The sequence below is a fragment of the Arvicola amphibius genome, chromosome 2, assembly GCF_903992535.2.
Source record: "Arvicola amphibius chromosome 2, mArvAmp1.2, whole genome shotgun sequence".
Lineage (NCBI taxonomy): Eukaryota > Metazoa > Chordata > Mammalia > Rodentia > Cricetidae > Arvicola > Arvicola amphibius.
The window spans coordinates 114,722,514-114,737,702 of NC_052048.2; the positions used below are offsets into that span (position 1 = coordinate 114,722,514).

The 15,189-nt window shown below is 43.2% G+C and overlaps 1 protein-coding gene across 2 annotated transcripts in view; it reads right to left on the reverse strand.

Annotated features, from left to right (window-relative positions):
• Positions 1 to 469: 469 nt before the first annotated feature.
• The window catches only part of Socs5 (suppressor of cytokine signaling 5), a 38,679-nt gene continuing 23,959 nt past the window's right edge, over positions 470 to 15,189 (reverse strand). For both annotated transcript variants that reach the window (XM_038320745.1, XM_038320744.2), the window contains exon 2: positions 470 to 3,553. In XM_038320745.1, coding sequence (XP_038176673.1) covers positions 1,931 to 3,541 — 1,611 coding nt within the window. In that variant the 5' untranslated portion in view covers positions 3,542 to 3,553 and the 3' untranslated portion in view covers positions 470 to 1,930. The remainder of the gene's footprint in view (positions 3,554 to 15,189) is intronic.

A 15,189-nucleotide genomic window follows, 5' to 3' on the forward strand; every position in this document is an offset into this window, starting at 1 on the left:
CGTTTTGCATTAAAATGGACAAGTCTTTGGTTAAAGGTCCACATTTTGGGCATTTATCATCAATTAAAATGGTCCCCAAACCGCTAAATGGTGCTGTGTCCCGGTTCACAGACCTCATGTAACCTGTTTCTGATGCAGCAGGATGCACTCTGCTAATATTCCTCTGCTAATGCTACCTCCAGCTCCAGTCTTTTACTAGCAACAGAGAAATCACCAGGGTTTCACTCCTGAGTTTTCTGTCGTAAACTGTATACCAATTTGCAGTTAACTACAGCCACTTCCACAGAATGGATTAAGGTTAGAGCGCTAGAGAGCATTCACTTTAGATTTAGCTTATTCTGACAGGTCAATATTAGGTTGTAGATGAGTCTGCATTAACTACAGGAAGTTGCCAGGTAATGCTTATTTTAAAACCCCAAACCATTCCACGTACAAGAGAAACTGTGGCAAATGTATAAAGCAGCAGATATACAAGGCGAACACCAAACATACTTTATTAGCACAAGAAAGCAGCCAGAACAAGGCACAGCAAGCAGAGACAGACGCTAGCAGTCAAAGGGTCAGTGCTGCATACAAACATAGCGTTTCTTTTCAGTAGCCCTGGTGATAGCCAGAGGGATATAAAATAGCCTCTGCAGCAGCTGGCGTGGACCCCAGGAGTGCTCACCAGCGGGTACAGAGCAGTCACAGACAACAAGAATGGACTTGGTTACTGTAGTGCAAATGTCTAGGACAGAGCCGAGAACTCAGTCCAACATTGAGAAGCAACACTAGAATCTGACAATACTTCCCAAAGCATTCACTCAAGTTGTGTTACATACTATTCTAAGTGACAAAAGGTGCCAAGTGACGTTATTTACAGACATCATGGTTGTACAGTACCTTTTAAATCTGCAATTTAGGTTTTCTGTGAAGGATTAACTGCACTAAAATGCTATAAATTGTACTTAAGTAATTCAGCTATGAGCTTACAACAAAGAGATAAATACTGCCGTCCAAATGATTAATTATAGTTTAACATAACTTGACATCAGCAACCAGTGGAGTCACTATTATCTGATATGTTTGGGCATCTGCTAGTCTCATTTCCCTCCGGGTTCACAAACTCAAGGGCACAGGAAAAGATCCAATTTTGATGAAACAATGTGTGGACTGCTCATGTCAACTTAGAAAAAAACCCACTCGAAACTCCAACTGTGCACCTGTATGGAGTCATGGCGCTCACCACACTCACTCCAACTGTGCGCCTGTATCGAGTCACGGCGCTCACCACAAATGAATACCGAGGCTTTGAAACAAGACTCTACTACTAACCTTTAAGTCTGAAGTCTTAAGAACATCTTAGAGACCTTGGTTTCCTCGTGAGTCTCTTTCTCTGAGGAGAACAGGAGACTAGCCATAAACCACATTGACACTGCACAATGCCCTAAGACCAGAAAAATTGAATTTTTTTTTCTCGAAAAGGCAGGCAGTCTTTTCTTTACTTATTTGTTTTGGACTTTCAAAGCTTGATTTATAGTTAACTACAAACATCACTACTTTTGGAAGGTTATAGAAAAATTCTTAGAAAAAATAATTTCAAACATTAGTCACACTGTTGAAATACCTATCCAATATTAATAATTTGTTCTTCAGTAAGAAATAGAACTCTTCATAGCAAATGCCCCAGAGCTGTCTCACTCGGTCGTCACAGCCATTTAAAACCAAACCGCTTACTAACTAGCTGTGTCTTCCCAGCCCGGACACCGGCAAACCATCTGCTGATTCTAGGCACCTTTGTCTGTGTAACAGAAGATCCCACTGGATAGAGGCTAACGACTAAGCTCACATTCTGGGTGAAAACTCCTAGCAGCCGACTCTGTGCTTCCTATGACTGTACTGTCTGATGCACACGAGAACAGACCTAGGTAATGCCCTTTAGGGACAGGGGTTACTTTGCCTTGACTGGTTCTCGCTCTAACCAGCGAACCCTAACTTTCTGTTTATAATGATACTCTTTTAAAAAATCCTGTAACACTGATGGCAGAGGGAGCCCACCGATCCCATCATAGGTAGTGCACCTGCAGATCACCGCACGGCAGATATACTGCAGGCTGAAAGGAAAAGTCCTATTCAGTGATATCGTAAGCAATGGTTCAAAAAACATGCAAGAGCTGGGGTCTTTATAGTGTTCCAGAAGCCCAGTGACAGTGGAGGAGTGGAACACACAGGGGTCGTGAGCATCGAAGCTAAAGTTGTGGTTCCACTGTTCGATTCGGGCGTGCAGAGATCTGTTGTAGCGGCGGAAGCTCACAGAGAAGAGGTAGTCCTCCTGCGCAGAGTCCCTGAGCAAAAACGTGCCTTCAGGTTTCCCTTCCAGAAGGGCTTCTGCTTCGTACCGGTCCATCACACCCCAGTAGCAGGGATTCCCTGTGATCTGAAGCAAATCTGGCACAAGGCAGTGTATGTAATCAATCTGTGTATGAACTTTCCAAGCTCCCTGTCTGCTAACGTGTGAGTGGCTGTCCCCGGACACCTGACGCTGCTTCTGCCTCCGTGACTGCAGACACAGGGTGGTAGAATCCTCTTCTGAGTCACAATTCGTTTGTGGAACTGCAGAACCATCTCCACTTACTTCCGTCATCCCAGGGGCTAACTTTGGTCCCAGTTTATACAATGGATTGACCTGTGCAGTAGCTTCAAATGTGTGTATTTGTGCATTGGGAGGGGGGTCCACCCCTTCTTCGATACTGAGCCGTCTTCTCTCTCGGAGCCTATCTTCTTCATCTTCTGTAGACACCAGTGAGGGATCAAATGTATCAAAAAATGTTGAATGTGGGCTCACAGGAGCTGTATGCTGTTTAATCAAATGCCACTTTTGTGCTAAATCTGAGCCAGCAGGAAAAGGGCATTTCTCCAGCATTAATTCAGAAAGATGAATTTTCCTCTTATTGGAAAAGAGAGGCTTTGACTGCTTGCTGTAAGTTCTCATGGGGAAACACAGACCCACAGTGTCCTGGAGCCTCTGCCTCAGAGAGCGGCTCCCAACCGCCCGGCTGGATGTACTGTCCATGTCGTGCATGGAGCTGACACCATAGCGCCGCTCTCGCCTCTGCAGGCCGCTCCGCGTTCTACCAAACTTCTTCTCGGTCTCCAGTGAGCTCTGGGTCTTTGTGGAACAGGAATGTTTCTTCTTCCCTCCCCACGGGGCATGTCGAGAGTAGGAGTCTCTTCGTGCGAGCCTTGTTCCTGGGGTGGCACACGAGTCGCTGTCCTTCTCGACACTCATCTCAACAACCTGAGGGATCTCTGCGGCACAGTTCTGGTTTCGTCTCGAAAAGGCCTTTGAAGGGCTCAGTCCCAGCTGTAAGGCAACATTTTCTCTTAAGGGACTGCTCTGTTGCTGGGGAGCAGGCTCGCCCAGATGGATGCTTTTCTCGTTGACAGACAGACACCTGCTGGAGTTCATGTCTACAGTCTCGCTGCGGCTTCCTCCTTCATGGCTGAATAGAGCTTGGCACCTGTGTTTCAAGTTGTTCCACATTTTCCCCACTTTATCCATTGATTAGGAGAGCTAAAGAAACAAACAGAAAACAGAAAAACCTGTTAATCTGAGAGGCCTGGGCAGCTGGAAAGGCGCTGCACTGGGAAACACAACAACTCAGTCAAGAACTGCCTTACAGGGCACCTACAGTGGCACGACACTCTGGGCAGCAGCGAGGTCCTCAGTGCCGCTTGGGCCAATCCACACTTTCCGTCACTTTCAGAGAAGTCAAGTTAACTGAAAGGAAATACGCTCTCCCAAACTATGCCTTCTTCATTTCTTAGCATTAATTAGGCATCTCCCTGCTCATTTCTTATAGAATGGGCTTCTGGATCAACGAGGTTCTTGCTCTAATGGCAGTACCAACATGGAAGGTGCTCTCAGAGGACTATGTTAAAGCCTGTGGGGGAGCCTGCAGGAGGCTCCCAGGAAAGGCAGTTGGCCAGGTGAGGTCCCAGTCCCAACACCGACACCCCGTGCTATGACTGCCATCATTGCTCCATCTTCTAGTGAAATTCAGGTTCAGTGCTAGGCTCACAGGTCTAATTTCTGCCGCATCCTTGGTGACTCTATTACCTTTTCCAACACCCCAGCACTATCCTAGCTCTTTCTTTTCATTTCTTTAAGGATTTAAAAAGTTTTACCTAATTCATAGTTTCAAGTTCAAATTCTAGTAGAAGGCTTGTTTGGTTTGAGGTTCATTATGTAGCCTAGGCTAGCCCTGAATTTGTGGTAATCCTGCCAAACAAAGCCTTCTGAGTCCTAGGATTGTGGGAGTAGGCTGCCTCACCCTGCTCTAAAGAGAGTTTAAACTAAGAAACATCGCCATTAGCCACATTCTTCTATTCCTGCTGCCCATTCCCAGAGATTCAAAAATAAATAAATAAATTCTTAATTAGCTGTTTCTGTAGATATTTTTCTGTTTCTACATAACATGTCTGGATTATTACTAATCAGCCTTTTAGTACCAGAGATTATCTGGGGACTGTAACTTGAAGATGGCGGGCTTGAGCTTTCGATCATGGTATCAATAGACATTTTCCTTTAACCTTCCTTCCACAAAAGAGCTAAAGCCCAAACCCTAAGAGACATATACATGGATCTAATCTACATGGGAAGTAGAAAAAGCCAAGATCTCCTGAGTAAATTGGGAGCATGGGGACCTTGGAGGAGGGCTGAAGGGGAGGGGAGAGGCAGGGAGGAGAGCAGAGAAAAACTGTATAGCTCAATAAAATCAATAAAAAAAGAGCTAAAGCCCATTTTCTGGTTAAATAAGTATTTATTCTTTCACCATGAGAGCGTGAATGTTGTCTAGAGGTAGACCATTTCCTTCCTCTCTTACACCCTAGAGTAACTGTCTCTCATTTGCTCAAGCTTCCCGGTATCTGCTAACTGCTCAGCAGAGGTCAGCACCTTCAGTGGAGGCCGACAGAGCGACAAGGCCTCAGCACCGTCCTGACTCCTTTATGTTGTTCCAGTTTCTTTTCCTTCTATCATAAACCATTCGATTTCATTCTTGTTTTCAGTCTTTCAGGATAAAATTCTGGCTTAGAAATAATCTATCCTGGCAAGTTTGGGGCATCACCCCACTATTTTCCAGTTTCAAATTTCTCATCTTCTCTATGTGACACGTGTTGACTTTCTGAAAACAAGACAGCCGTTTCTCAGTGCAGAAGCTTCATGTTCACTGCCCACTGCCCTTCTCCTTCCCTTCTCAATAGAACATATTGAAATATCCTTCCTTTTACACGTTCTGGCAGCTTTGGCTTCAGTTCCAACTTCTGCAGTGGAGGTGCAGTCATCCTGAACAAATGTGGCCTGTGACCAGGGATTTGATCTAAAGATGATTTTAAAATACTTTAAATTTTTATGTGCAAAGTGTGTGTCTGTGTGTGTCTACATGTATGTCTGTGTATTTGTATGTGGCTGGTACCCATGGAGGCCAGAAGATGGTGTTACTGAGACTGACGTGAGCCACCATGTGCCACGTCGTTAGACCTTTTTTGGGGTTGGAGTAGACAGGCAAGACATGGACCAAAACAAAGCCCCCAAAAGAACATTTCACAGAAATTATATGTAACATACATACAAAATCAAAATTTTCTTTCTGGTCCTTTTCAGAAAGTTGATTGAGCCCTAGTTAGACTCTAAAGCTGTCAGATAGCAATGAGGTACTATTCTAAACACAAAAGGAGTTGTCATACTCAGGAAACTCCAAAGTTGAGCACTTTTCTGTGTTTATAGATGTTGTTGCTTCCTAAAGGTATTTTCCTATCACGTAAATTATATAGGAAAGGTGACTATTTTACAAAGAAGCCAAACATAAACCTGCACAACTTTACAGACATCTGTCCACAAGTGTCTCAGACAATGAGGACGTGCAGAACGTATCTATGCTCACCAGGGCACACATGTATTGTCTGACACAACTGTTCCTGGGAGACCCAGCATACACATCTACTGAACCCAGATAGGAACTGTTAACCACAGAACCGAAGTCCAAACTTGGTAGCATTACTGGGGTTACTTACAGGAGCAGGAGTGACTCAGAGATAGCAGCATGTACCCTGCGGTCAGGAGTCACTCTGCACAACAAACTACACAATAGGATTTATTAGGAAAGACACAGAGGGTGGTTGCCTCGGCTCTGGTGAGAAGCTGCAGAGAACTGAGTAGGAGGAAGGCTTATGGCATGGGGTTTTCTAGGGTGGAAATTTCTGGGGTACGGATTGGTGGGATTTTAGGGACTGGTGCATTTTCAAAACCAGAAACTGAGCTCAGACTTTTACCCTAGAGGCAAGAGGCTACTTAGAAGGAGCAGAAATAGCTCAAAGACAGCTGCATCATCAAAGCCCAACCTAGCATGGGTAACAGCTCATAAAGCTGGGAACCCGGAACACTGCACAGCCTGCAGGCAGCTCAACAGGCTGGAGAGTGTTCTTTCCAGGTGCCTCAGCTGGTCTAAACCTCTTCCAGCAGCTGGTCTGATCTCAGCTTTCACTGCAGCTCGCTTGTCTACTAAGTCTTCTCTGCAGCTTTTCTGGGGGCAGAGTCAGTTTTTATTGCTTACTCTGGCAAGGCGGGGTTCAAAAAATCTGGTCAGTTTCAGGGACTTCCTAAAGCTATTCTGAGTTATCTACCTTTCTGCTTAAGGAGATTCCTACAGGATGGGATGTTTTAACTTCAGAGGAAACTGTTAAGACAATATTCCATCCCTTCCTCCTGTTCTTACATTCTTTCTGACCACCCTTCCCCCCCAGGCAGATGATTCCCTGAGTTTTGGAGAATGACTACAAATGTCCTTCTGTGGCTAAGAAATAGGCCACCATGTCAAAGTAACAGTCTCTTGCTCTCCGGAGCGTCACCAGTTGGATATAAACGTGCTTAGAAGACAGCTTGGACAGTCTGGCAGGCACATCACGCCCATCTAGAAAAACCACAGAAGTTGCTTCTCCACTGGGATCTATGACTCTCCAGGCACAGTTTTTTTGTTCTGACTTACAGTACCAGGCTTGAACTCCCATTTGTGGAGCAGGCTGCTGTTATTACCCACGACAGCCAGGCTACTATTACAGAAGCAAGTCCACTCTGCCAGGCATTTTGGTGTTTCAGCATGACGGGTCCACAGCCAAGCAGGGATGCTTGTGACAGTTCTCCACCAGCAGCCTGCATGGCCCCTTCTGGTACTGTGAAAGACAGTCAGTAGGGTGGGAGTCTCCAGTTCAGCCCTTCATGTCCTACAGTGGAAGCGTGCTCATGTGGCATCTTCAGCAATAAGGGCTTACTGTCTAGTTCTGGCATACAGCCAAAAGCACTAGCTTTAAAGGTTTGTGGAGCCACAGGGGCTGCCCTGGCCAACAACTTGGGGTTTCCGTTCAATAGTCTTATGACCTCTGGGAGTATGCTTTTCCACCCATGTAGTATATCTTTTGGATTTTTTTCTCCTTTTGATTAACCCAGGCCCAGTAGGGTTGTAAGGTGGGCAGAAGTACCAGTGCACCTGGGTACTCTGAGTGTCTCTCAAACCACTCAGAGATTAGCATTATATCATCTCCATAACAATGTCTTTTCCAGAGGATATGCAGGACAAGGCAGCATCCTAACCACCATCCCATAACAAGTGGTGGAATTATACAGATAACCTTGGTGAAGCGTCTGAAAGTCTGCCGTCACCTGTCACCTGTTCTCAGCAAGTGACAGGTGACCCCAGAAGTGCACAACTAAGAAGGCACTAAAGTTAAAAATAAGCAACATGGCAAGGCTCCATCCATCTGTATCACTGCTTCCTCCACAGATGAAGGTTGGGTACAAAGCATGGACAGACAGAGCTAACTTAGTTCCCTGCAATCCTTACTTCTCTCTGAACCCTTGTGTTTCCATATCTTGGAGTCCTTCCAAGGAGCCTCCCTGTATTTCTCCATATCTAAGGAACTCAGGCCAAAGGGGAATGTGGTCTTTCTTTCGCCTATTGCACCTGCTGGCTCTTGGGCAGGCAGGCCCTGGTTTGTGGATATAGCTGTAGCTTTTGCCTCCTTGTTCACCACACAAGGCTGTTGGAAGAGTTCCCAACTGGGCAAACCATGTCCACCCCTAACATAACTTTTTTTTCTGGAGGGAAACATACCCTCCTCAGTCTGAAGAAATAACTAACTACCCTGGGACATTGATCATTTTCACCTGAATTGTTCTATCATGGATGTCTTCTCGGGCTTTAAGGCCTTCCAGAAGCCCCTGAGCACACAATTTGACTTTATCAAATTTTTCCTTAGGAACACTGGCTGGACACAAATCTTGTTACATTTGTCTTTGAGGAACCCTGGCAGGCCTCCTCCTATGTTTTATCATTTTCTTTTCTGTTTCTGTCTTTTTTTTTTTTTTTCAAGATAGGGTTTCTCTGTGTAGCTTTGGAGCTTGTCCTGGCCTTGAACTCACAGAGATCAGCCTGCCTCTGCCTTCCCAAGTGCTGGGATTAAAGGTGTGCGCCACCACCGCCATATTGCCTCTAAAGTTGTTTTCTTAATCAATGAACACTTTTTACATACTGGTTTAAGTTACTGACAGCTTAAAATCGTTTCTATTTTATAAAGATCTTGCTCCGGGGAAGGGCTCAGCAAGACCACCTAAGCTCCACACCAGTCTGGAGGTTCCCACTGATCCAATTGCGTCTTAACACCTCTGTGGTGAACACAGTTCTAGCTTGCTCGGTTGAACTGGGAGTGAAACACAGCTTCTCCTTTCCTAGTTTCCTCAAAAGTGTCTGTCCCTTCTCTATAGTCCCCCACTCCATGCTATTTGTAGGGATCTCAGATGGAGATAACCAAGTACTTCTAATGGCTTTAGTAAGCCATCCTATCAAGTTCCATGAGCTTCCTTCACACAGTCTCACAGGCTTGGCCTTAAGAGGGATGGGTAGCTATATCACTGTTTTTCTGCCTCCAAGCAGTCAGACTGATCCCATCTGCTGCCACGTTCCACAGCTCACAAGCCAGACTCTTTATCTGCTTAAACCTTCCCTGATTCCAGCAGCTCAGGTGCTTAGTATTTTCTGACCATTCTAGCTTCTTGTACAGGACCATGGGTAAGGTCCCCATCTGCACGCTGGATCAGATTTTTGCTTTATCTACTAAAGACTGGATTTGAGGGCTCTTCTACCACTTTTACCACCTCTCATCCTTTTGTTCTTCTACTTTACTTGCCAAACCAGAGGCTAAGATAGAGGATGCTGCAGCATCTCCTTGTTCAAGTATTCCTTTACACAAACAAGGTCCTGCCTGGCCGCTATCCTGACCTCAGGTGCATTTCTAACTACACACAACAGAGGCCAGGCAACAAAGATTGCTTGCTGACTATCTTTGATCCTCTTGCACTAATCTCAAAGACTGTTTTCAGGGCAACTCCATATTCACACGGTGGTCCCACTCATCAAGCAGGCACACAGATGAAGGCTGCCATCCCAGGCTTCCTCCCACAGACACTCCTAATCCTGATGGCTCAGCCTTAGCTGTGTGTCTCACTACCCAGGGTGAGACTCATGTAGCTGCTGTCCTAGCACAAAGGCACACTAACACACGAGACAGGAAAGGACGGCACTATCCAAATTTCCTCCATGGTTGCTCAGCCTCAGGAGCATGCCCTGCTACACATAGCCAAGGGCATACACTCAACTCTTCTCTAACTCATCTTTGGTCCTGTTTGGGAGTGTGCCAATCATGTTGTGTGACAAAACTTTTCTTGAGGAGACCCAACACACATCTACCTTACCTCAGATATCAAAACAGATACCACCAAAGTCCAACTTGGTGACTTTTACTGGGGTTACTTACAGGAACAGAAACGACTCTTAAGACAGCTGCATCACCAAAGCCCACTCCAGCAGTTTACAAACCTAGGAAGCTGGAGCACACTGTACAGCCTACAGGCGGCTCAACATAGAAAGTGGCCTTTCCAGGTGCTAAACCTCCTCCAGACAGCTCAGCTAGTTTCTGCTTCTTCTAGGCAGCCAGTCAGGTCGCACAGTCTTCTTTGCAGCCTGGCTCCACTTATATGAAGGCTTTCAGTGTTTATTGCTAACTACTGCTTACTCTGGCAATGAAGGGCCTAGTGAATCTGGTCACAGTTTCAGGGACTTCCTGAGCTTTTTTGGAGTTGTTTTCCTTCCTGCTCAAGGAGCTTTCCATAGGATGGGATGTTAAAACACCAGAGGAAACTTACACAAGGTAGCTTCTAGCACTGAAGCCCTGGGGGTTCCACAGATGGAACGAACAAGTCAGTTCCTTTTTTTTTAAATTTCTTTTTCAGAATAACACTTTATATGTAATATTTTAAGATAAATTTAAAATTATGTTTACATTAATAGTTCCAGATTTACAAAGTGTATCATATTTTATAGGGAAAAATAAAAGTTGGCTTTACTCATAATCTTTAAAAAATTCAACTGATGAGAAGGGGCAATTACACTGAAGGCATTTTTAAAGCCATAATGTAAAGACTTAATACTATAGAAGCATCCTAAAATACATACATGTATGAAATGAATCTACATAAGGTCACTATATAATGGGGAAGACAAAACTATAACTAGACATTTTATGTCACCAAGTAAAATCCCTAGTGCTAGAAATAGTTACGTTTAGTTGGGTAGGTGGTCATAGACCTCAACCCTCTAAAACATTACAGACTATTTCCAAGGCTACTGGTTACACTCAACAACCTGATGGTAAGTTCTACTGCTGAAGACACCACTTACTCATGACTTTCTTGAACACAAAGAAATTGAGCTGGTACCTAAGAGCTTCTCTCCTACTGTCAAGTCAGTTCTTTTAATATGGAGACTCTCAAGACTGCACTGACAAAACTTCCCTCTTTGAGGAAGAAGGTGGGCCCTACTTTGCTCTGCTTTTGTTTTTTAATGTGGAAATGTTGTGTGTGTGTGTGTGTAATTTAAAAATGCTGATAGTGACTTATAGTTGAAGCAAAAATCAAGAATGCATTTCAAATATCTTAATGTCACATTTGAATTACAACGTCACATTTGAGTTTTTGTGGCTATATTTTTGGAAATGTATTTAGTCTTGAGCAGAAATTTTTTGAGATATACAATTCTTTTGCCTTGTGGTTTCTCATATGAAGTTGCACAGGCTCAGAAGAAAAGCACTAAATGTCAAGTGTATCTACTAGAATGAAAGTGCATGTCTATTAGTCTTTCCCATTTCTACACACGCTAAGCTATTCAAACCAATTTTCTATATAGTTATTACTTTCCTCAAGGAGTCATAATCTGAAGTTGGTTTTATAATGCTTTTGTAAGTTAAATGGCATTTGTTGAAAACTTCTACTTAATAAAATAATAAATCAAAATTAAGGAAGTCGGGTCAAATTCCATTACTACAAAAATTTACATAAAAACTAACTAGTACAGCAAAGGCTCTCTTTATACCAAGTAGTACCTATTATATGTTCCTATAAAACAAGTAGTACCTATTATATGTTTTCTATAAAACACATTAATTGAAATAGTTTGCAGGAGTGCATTGCAATGAGACTTATGAGAAACAGATTTCATAGACCCTGGGTTTTATGAGAAATAGATTCAGTAAGTTTTAAGACATTGTATGCTACAGTTGGTAGGAAGACTCCAGCCCAACGCCAATCTCTCCTCTGCCGCTTAGCAGAGCCAGCCTCTACTCAGTGGATCCTCTCACATATGAAGCACTCCAATGACAGGAAGGACACTGGGTCTTGTGACAGATTAAAGTATTTCTGTCAAGTCTGTTTTCTGCTAATCTTCACGCATTTTTGTGTTTAGAAAATAATACAATATATTAATACTACCATTAGGGCTGACCCACAATTCTAGGGATACATGGCTATCATATTTCTAAACATTTTCGAAGAACTTAAGAACTATATAGAAAACCTTTAATTTTAATTACCTAAAACTATGTTGTCACTTGGTCTGTATTGGATGGCTATTTATCACCAATGCTGCTGTCTAACATCAGGCTGAAACACATGCAACAGACCTACATAAAAGTTGTTTTATGAGTTTAAATGACCATATTATTCAAGCTCCCAAGTTTTACTACTACAATGTACACAATGTATCAATAAAGGGGCTGTATGTTCACTCAAACACTGTGGAGCCCTGGCTGAGTTATACTGTTAGTTATGATGGGTTCCAAACCTGCTGATGCCACTTATATTAAATTATAGGACTTAATTAATGGCGATTAATATAATGGAATGTTGGAAGATTGAAAATCTATATTGAATGACTTTGGAATACTCAATGATTATAGTTGAATGAATTGAAAAATCTTATAGCAAAGACCCATTAAGTCTCTAAATTTAGAATGTATCAAGAAAGTCTAGTTTAAAACCCCAAACTGGCTTCTTACATGTTAAGTTCAGATAGAGTTCTGAAAGATAAGGTAGACACCTGCAAAGAGACATCCTCATCTCAACACAGGACCAGCTCCCTAAGCAGAAGCTGACAACAGTGCAATTCCATTTGCTAAAATAAGAGCTACGTTTTAATGTGTGCATCATTTTATTAAAATCCACAAACAACTGGTCCAGACTGTGTCAGATAAGAGACTTCCTCAGCAAACATTAGGTCTAAGTGATGGCAACATTAAATAGTACAAAGTCTTAACCATCACAACAAGACAGCCCTTTAGAGTAAGTGAATAGAACTGCTGGGAAGGCGATAGTCAGAATTTTGTCCTGAAGAAGGGATGAAGAGGAATGAATTAGGACAAAGAGATGGATATGTAAATGTTCTGATTATAGAGCATGAACAACTGCTGAAGTGAGAACGGCCTTGGGGGGGGGGGTGAGACAAAAAACGTGCTGAGAAGTAGACTTTGTAATCCACTCTACAAGAGCACAAGTCTATGCTGGTAGCACACTGGAGACAAACACAGAGGTCTAAACAGGAGCTGAGAGGTGGTAGTACATACCTTTTATCTTAGCACTTAGAAGGCAAAGGCAGGTAGATTTCTATGAGTTTGAGGCCAGCCTGGTCTACAGAACAAGTTCTGGGACAGTCAGAGCTACACAGAGAAATCTCTTCTCAGACAACAACAACAAAAACCCAAATCAGACAAAACAAAAGGCTCAATTAAGAACAGAGAAAGAGAGATGTTCACAAGTCAAATCTACAGGGACCTAGGATGCAGAATGAAGTGGGAGATGTCAAGACAACTTGGACAGATTTCTAGCTTGTGCAAATGGGTGATAAGATGTTTTCTCAGAGAAAGGACAAGTAAGACAGAATAGCGTCCACAAGTTAGGGCTTGGAGAAAGATAATAAATTCAACTTTTGAAATGCTGCAAATGAGATTATTAGACAACCATGTAAGTGAACTCATTAGTCCATACAACATATATTTATATAACAGAATATTATAGTAAGATGATTTCTGTCAGTATACAAAAATCTCCAAAATAGATTAAGAACATATTAATACCTATATTATGAATAAATTTATTTTTCAAATAGTCTCTAAAATGTATTGTTTAAACACACATGTAACAAAAGTATAAAATTTAAGAGTATGTTAGCAAAGTCAGGACAACAGCTGCCTACTGGGAGAGAATATCGAGAATTAAGAGAGCCACCTGGGAGGTTTCTAGAGCACTGTGTAAGCTTCCCTTCCTTAGTCAGGGAAAGGGGCTCATGTTTCTTATTAAATAACTATTCTTTGGATAGCCCTTAGTATTTATACATTTTACTTATATATTATGTAATAATTAAAAAATTATATAGTGTGATGATTATGCATGAGTGGGATCTTGGTGCGGGTGGGTCCAAACCAAGGAGGACATGGCATGCAGACAAAGCTTAAATGGAGAGTTTTATTGAGATAAAGGGAGTGAGGGAAGGGGAGAGAGGTTGAGAGAGAGAAAGAGACAGAAAAAAAGAGAGGCAGAGACCTGCTTGCCTCTTCAGAGTAACAGAGGGGAAGAGAGAGAAGGAATGGGCAGAGCTTGTCTCTTAGGGGGGCCTCTGTACCTGTGTACAGACTACATAGTGACTTAGCATCCATAGGATGACCCTGGGCTGGCCAGGGCACTTCCTAAGTGCATCCTGCCAGATGGCAGGCCACCATAATGCCTGAAATCCTAATTCATGGGTAATATTTTTTAAAAACAACAAACAACCAGATATCAACTAAGAACTAGACCTGTCTGGGCTAGATAAATAGCAAGACCTTGTCTCAAAGCAAACTATTTGGAAAATAGTATATTGATATTTTGCTACACTTTTCTATATGACCAGCTAAATGATATCAAAATGCTCTTTTAAACTTGGTAATTATCCCTCGCATAGCTTCTCCAAACACAGAGATGTGGGGTTGAAATGAAGTAGATAAATCAGGTGGGGATAAAGTTCTTGCTGTGTGCCATGAAGACTTGGGTTCAGGTCCCCTAGGGCCCACATACACACTAGTGCAGTGGTGTGTGCCTACAGCCTCAGAGCTGAAAGACAGAGACAGGCAGATTTGGGGGAGGGGATCAGTAGCCATCTAGTCTAGCAAAATGGTGAGCTCCAGGTAAAGCAAGAGATCCTGTCTCAAAGAAAACTGTGGGGAGTAAGAGCAGACACCTGACGTGGACTTCTGGCCCCACACTTGTACGTTCTACCATTAAAATGTGTCAAAGGCAGCAAATGCACACTTCAAAGGAAACTCCTGCCCTATGAATCAATATTCTCACAAAATGAATCCAGACTAAACAGTGTTATTTAAAGCCCTACTATGGATGGTCTTGATTTTTTTTCTGGTAATGCTGGGGCAGGATGTTGGACCCAGGCCTTGTACACAGTAGGAAAGTATTCTTCAGTGAGATCATTCCCAGCCGTGAACGTTCTGGTTTCTATTCTCTATCTACTATAAATGTGTCTGCTACCACATGCCCAGCTTAAAGAAATGATAGCTAAGACATTCTTGTATTTCTCTATGAAGATCAAGGGAGGGAGGGAGAGGGGAAGGAGAGAGAGAGAGAGAAAGAGGGAGAGAGGGAGGGAGGGAGGGATAGGGAGAGGAGAGGGAGGGGGAGGGGGAGAGGGAGAGAAGAGGGGGGGAGAGGGAGAGGGGGGAGGGAGAGAGAGAGACTGACGGAGGCCCAGTGTTACATAATAATATCCCTCAGCTACAGGAAGA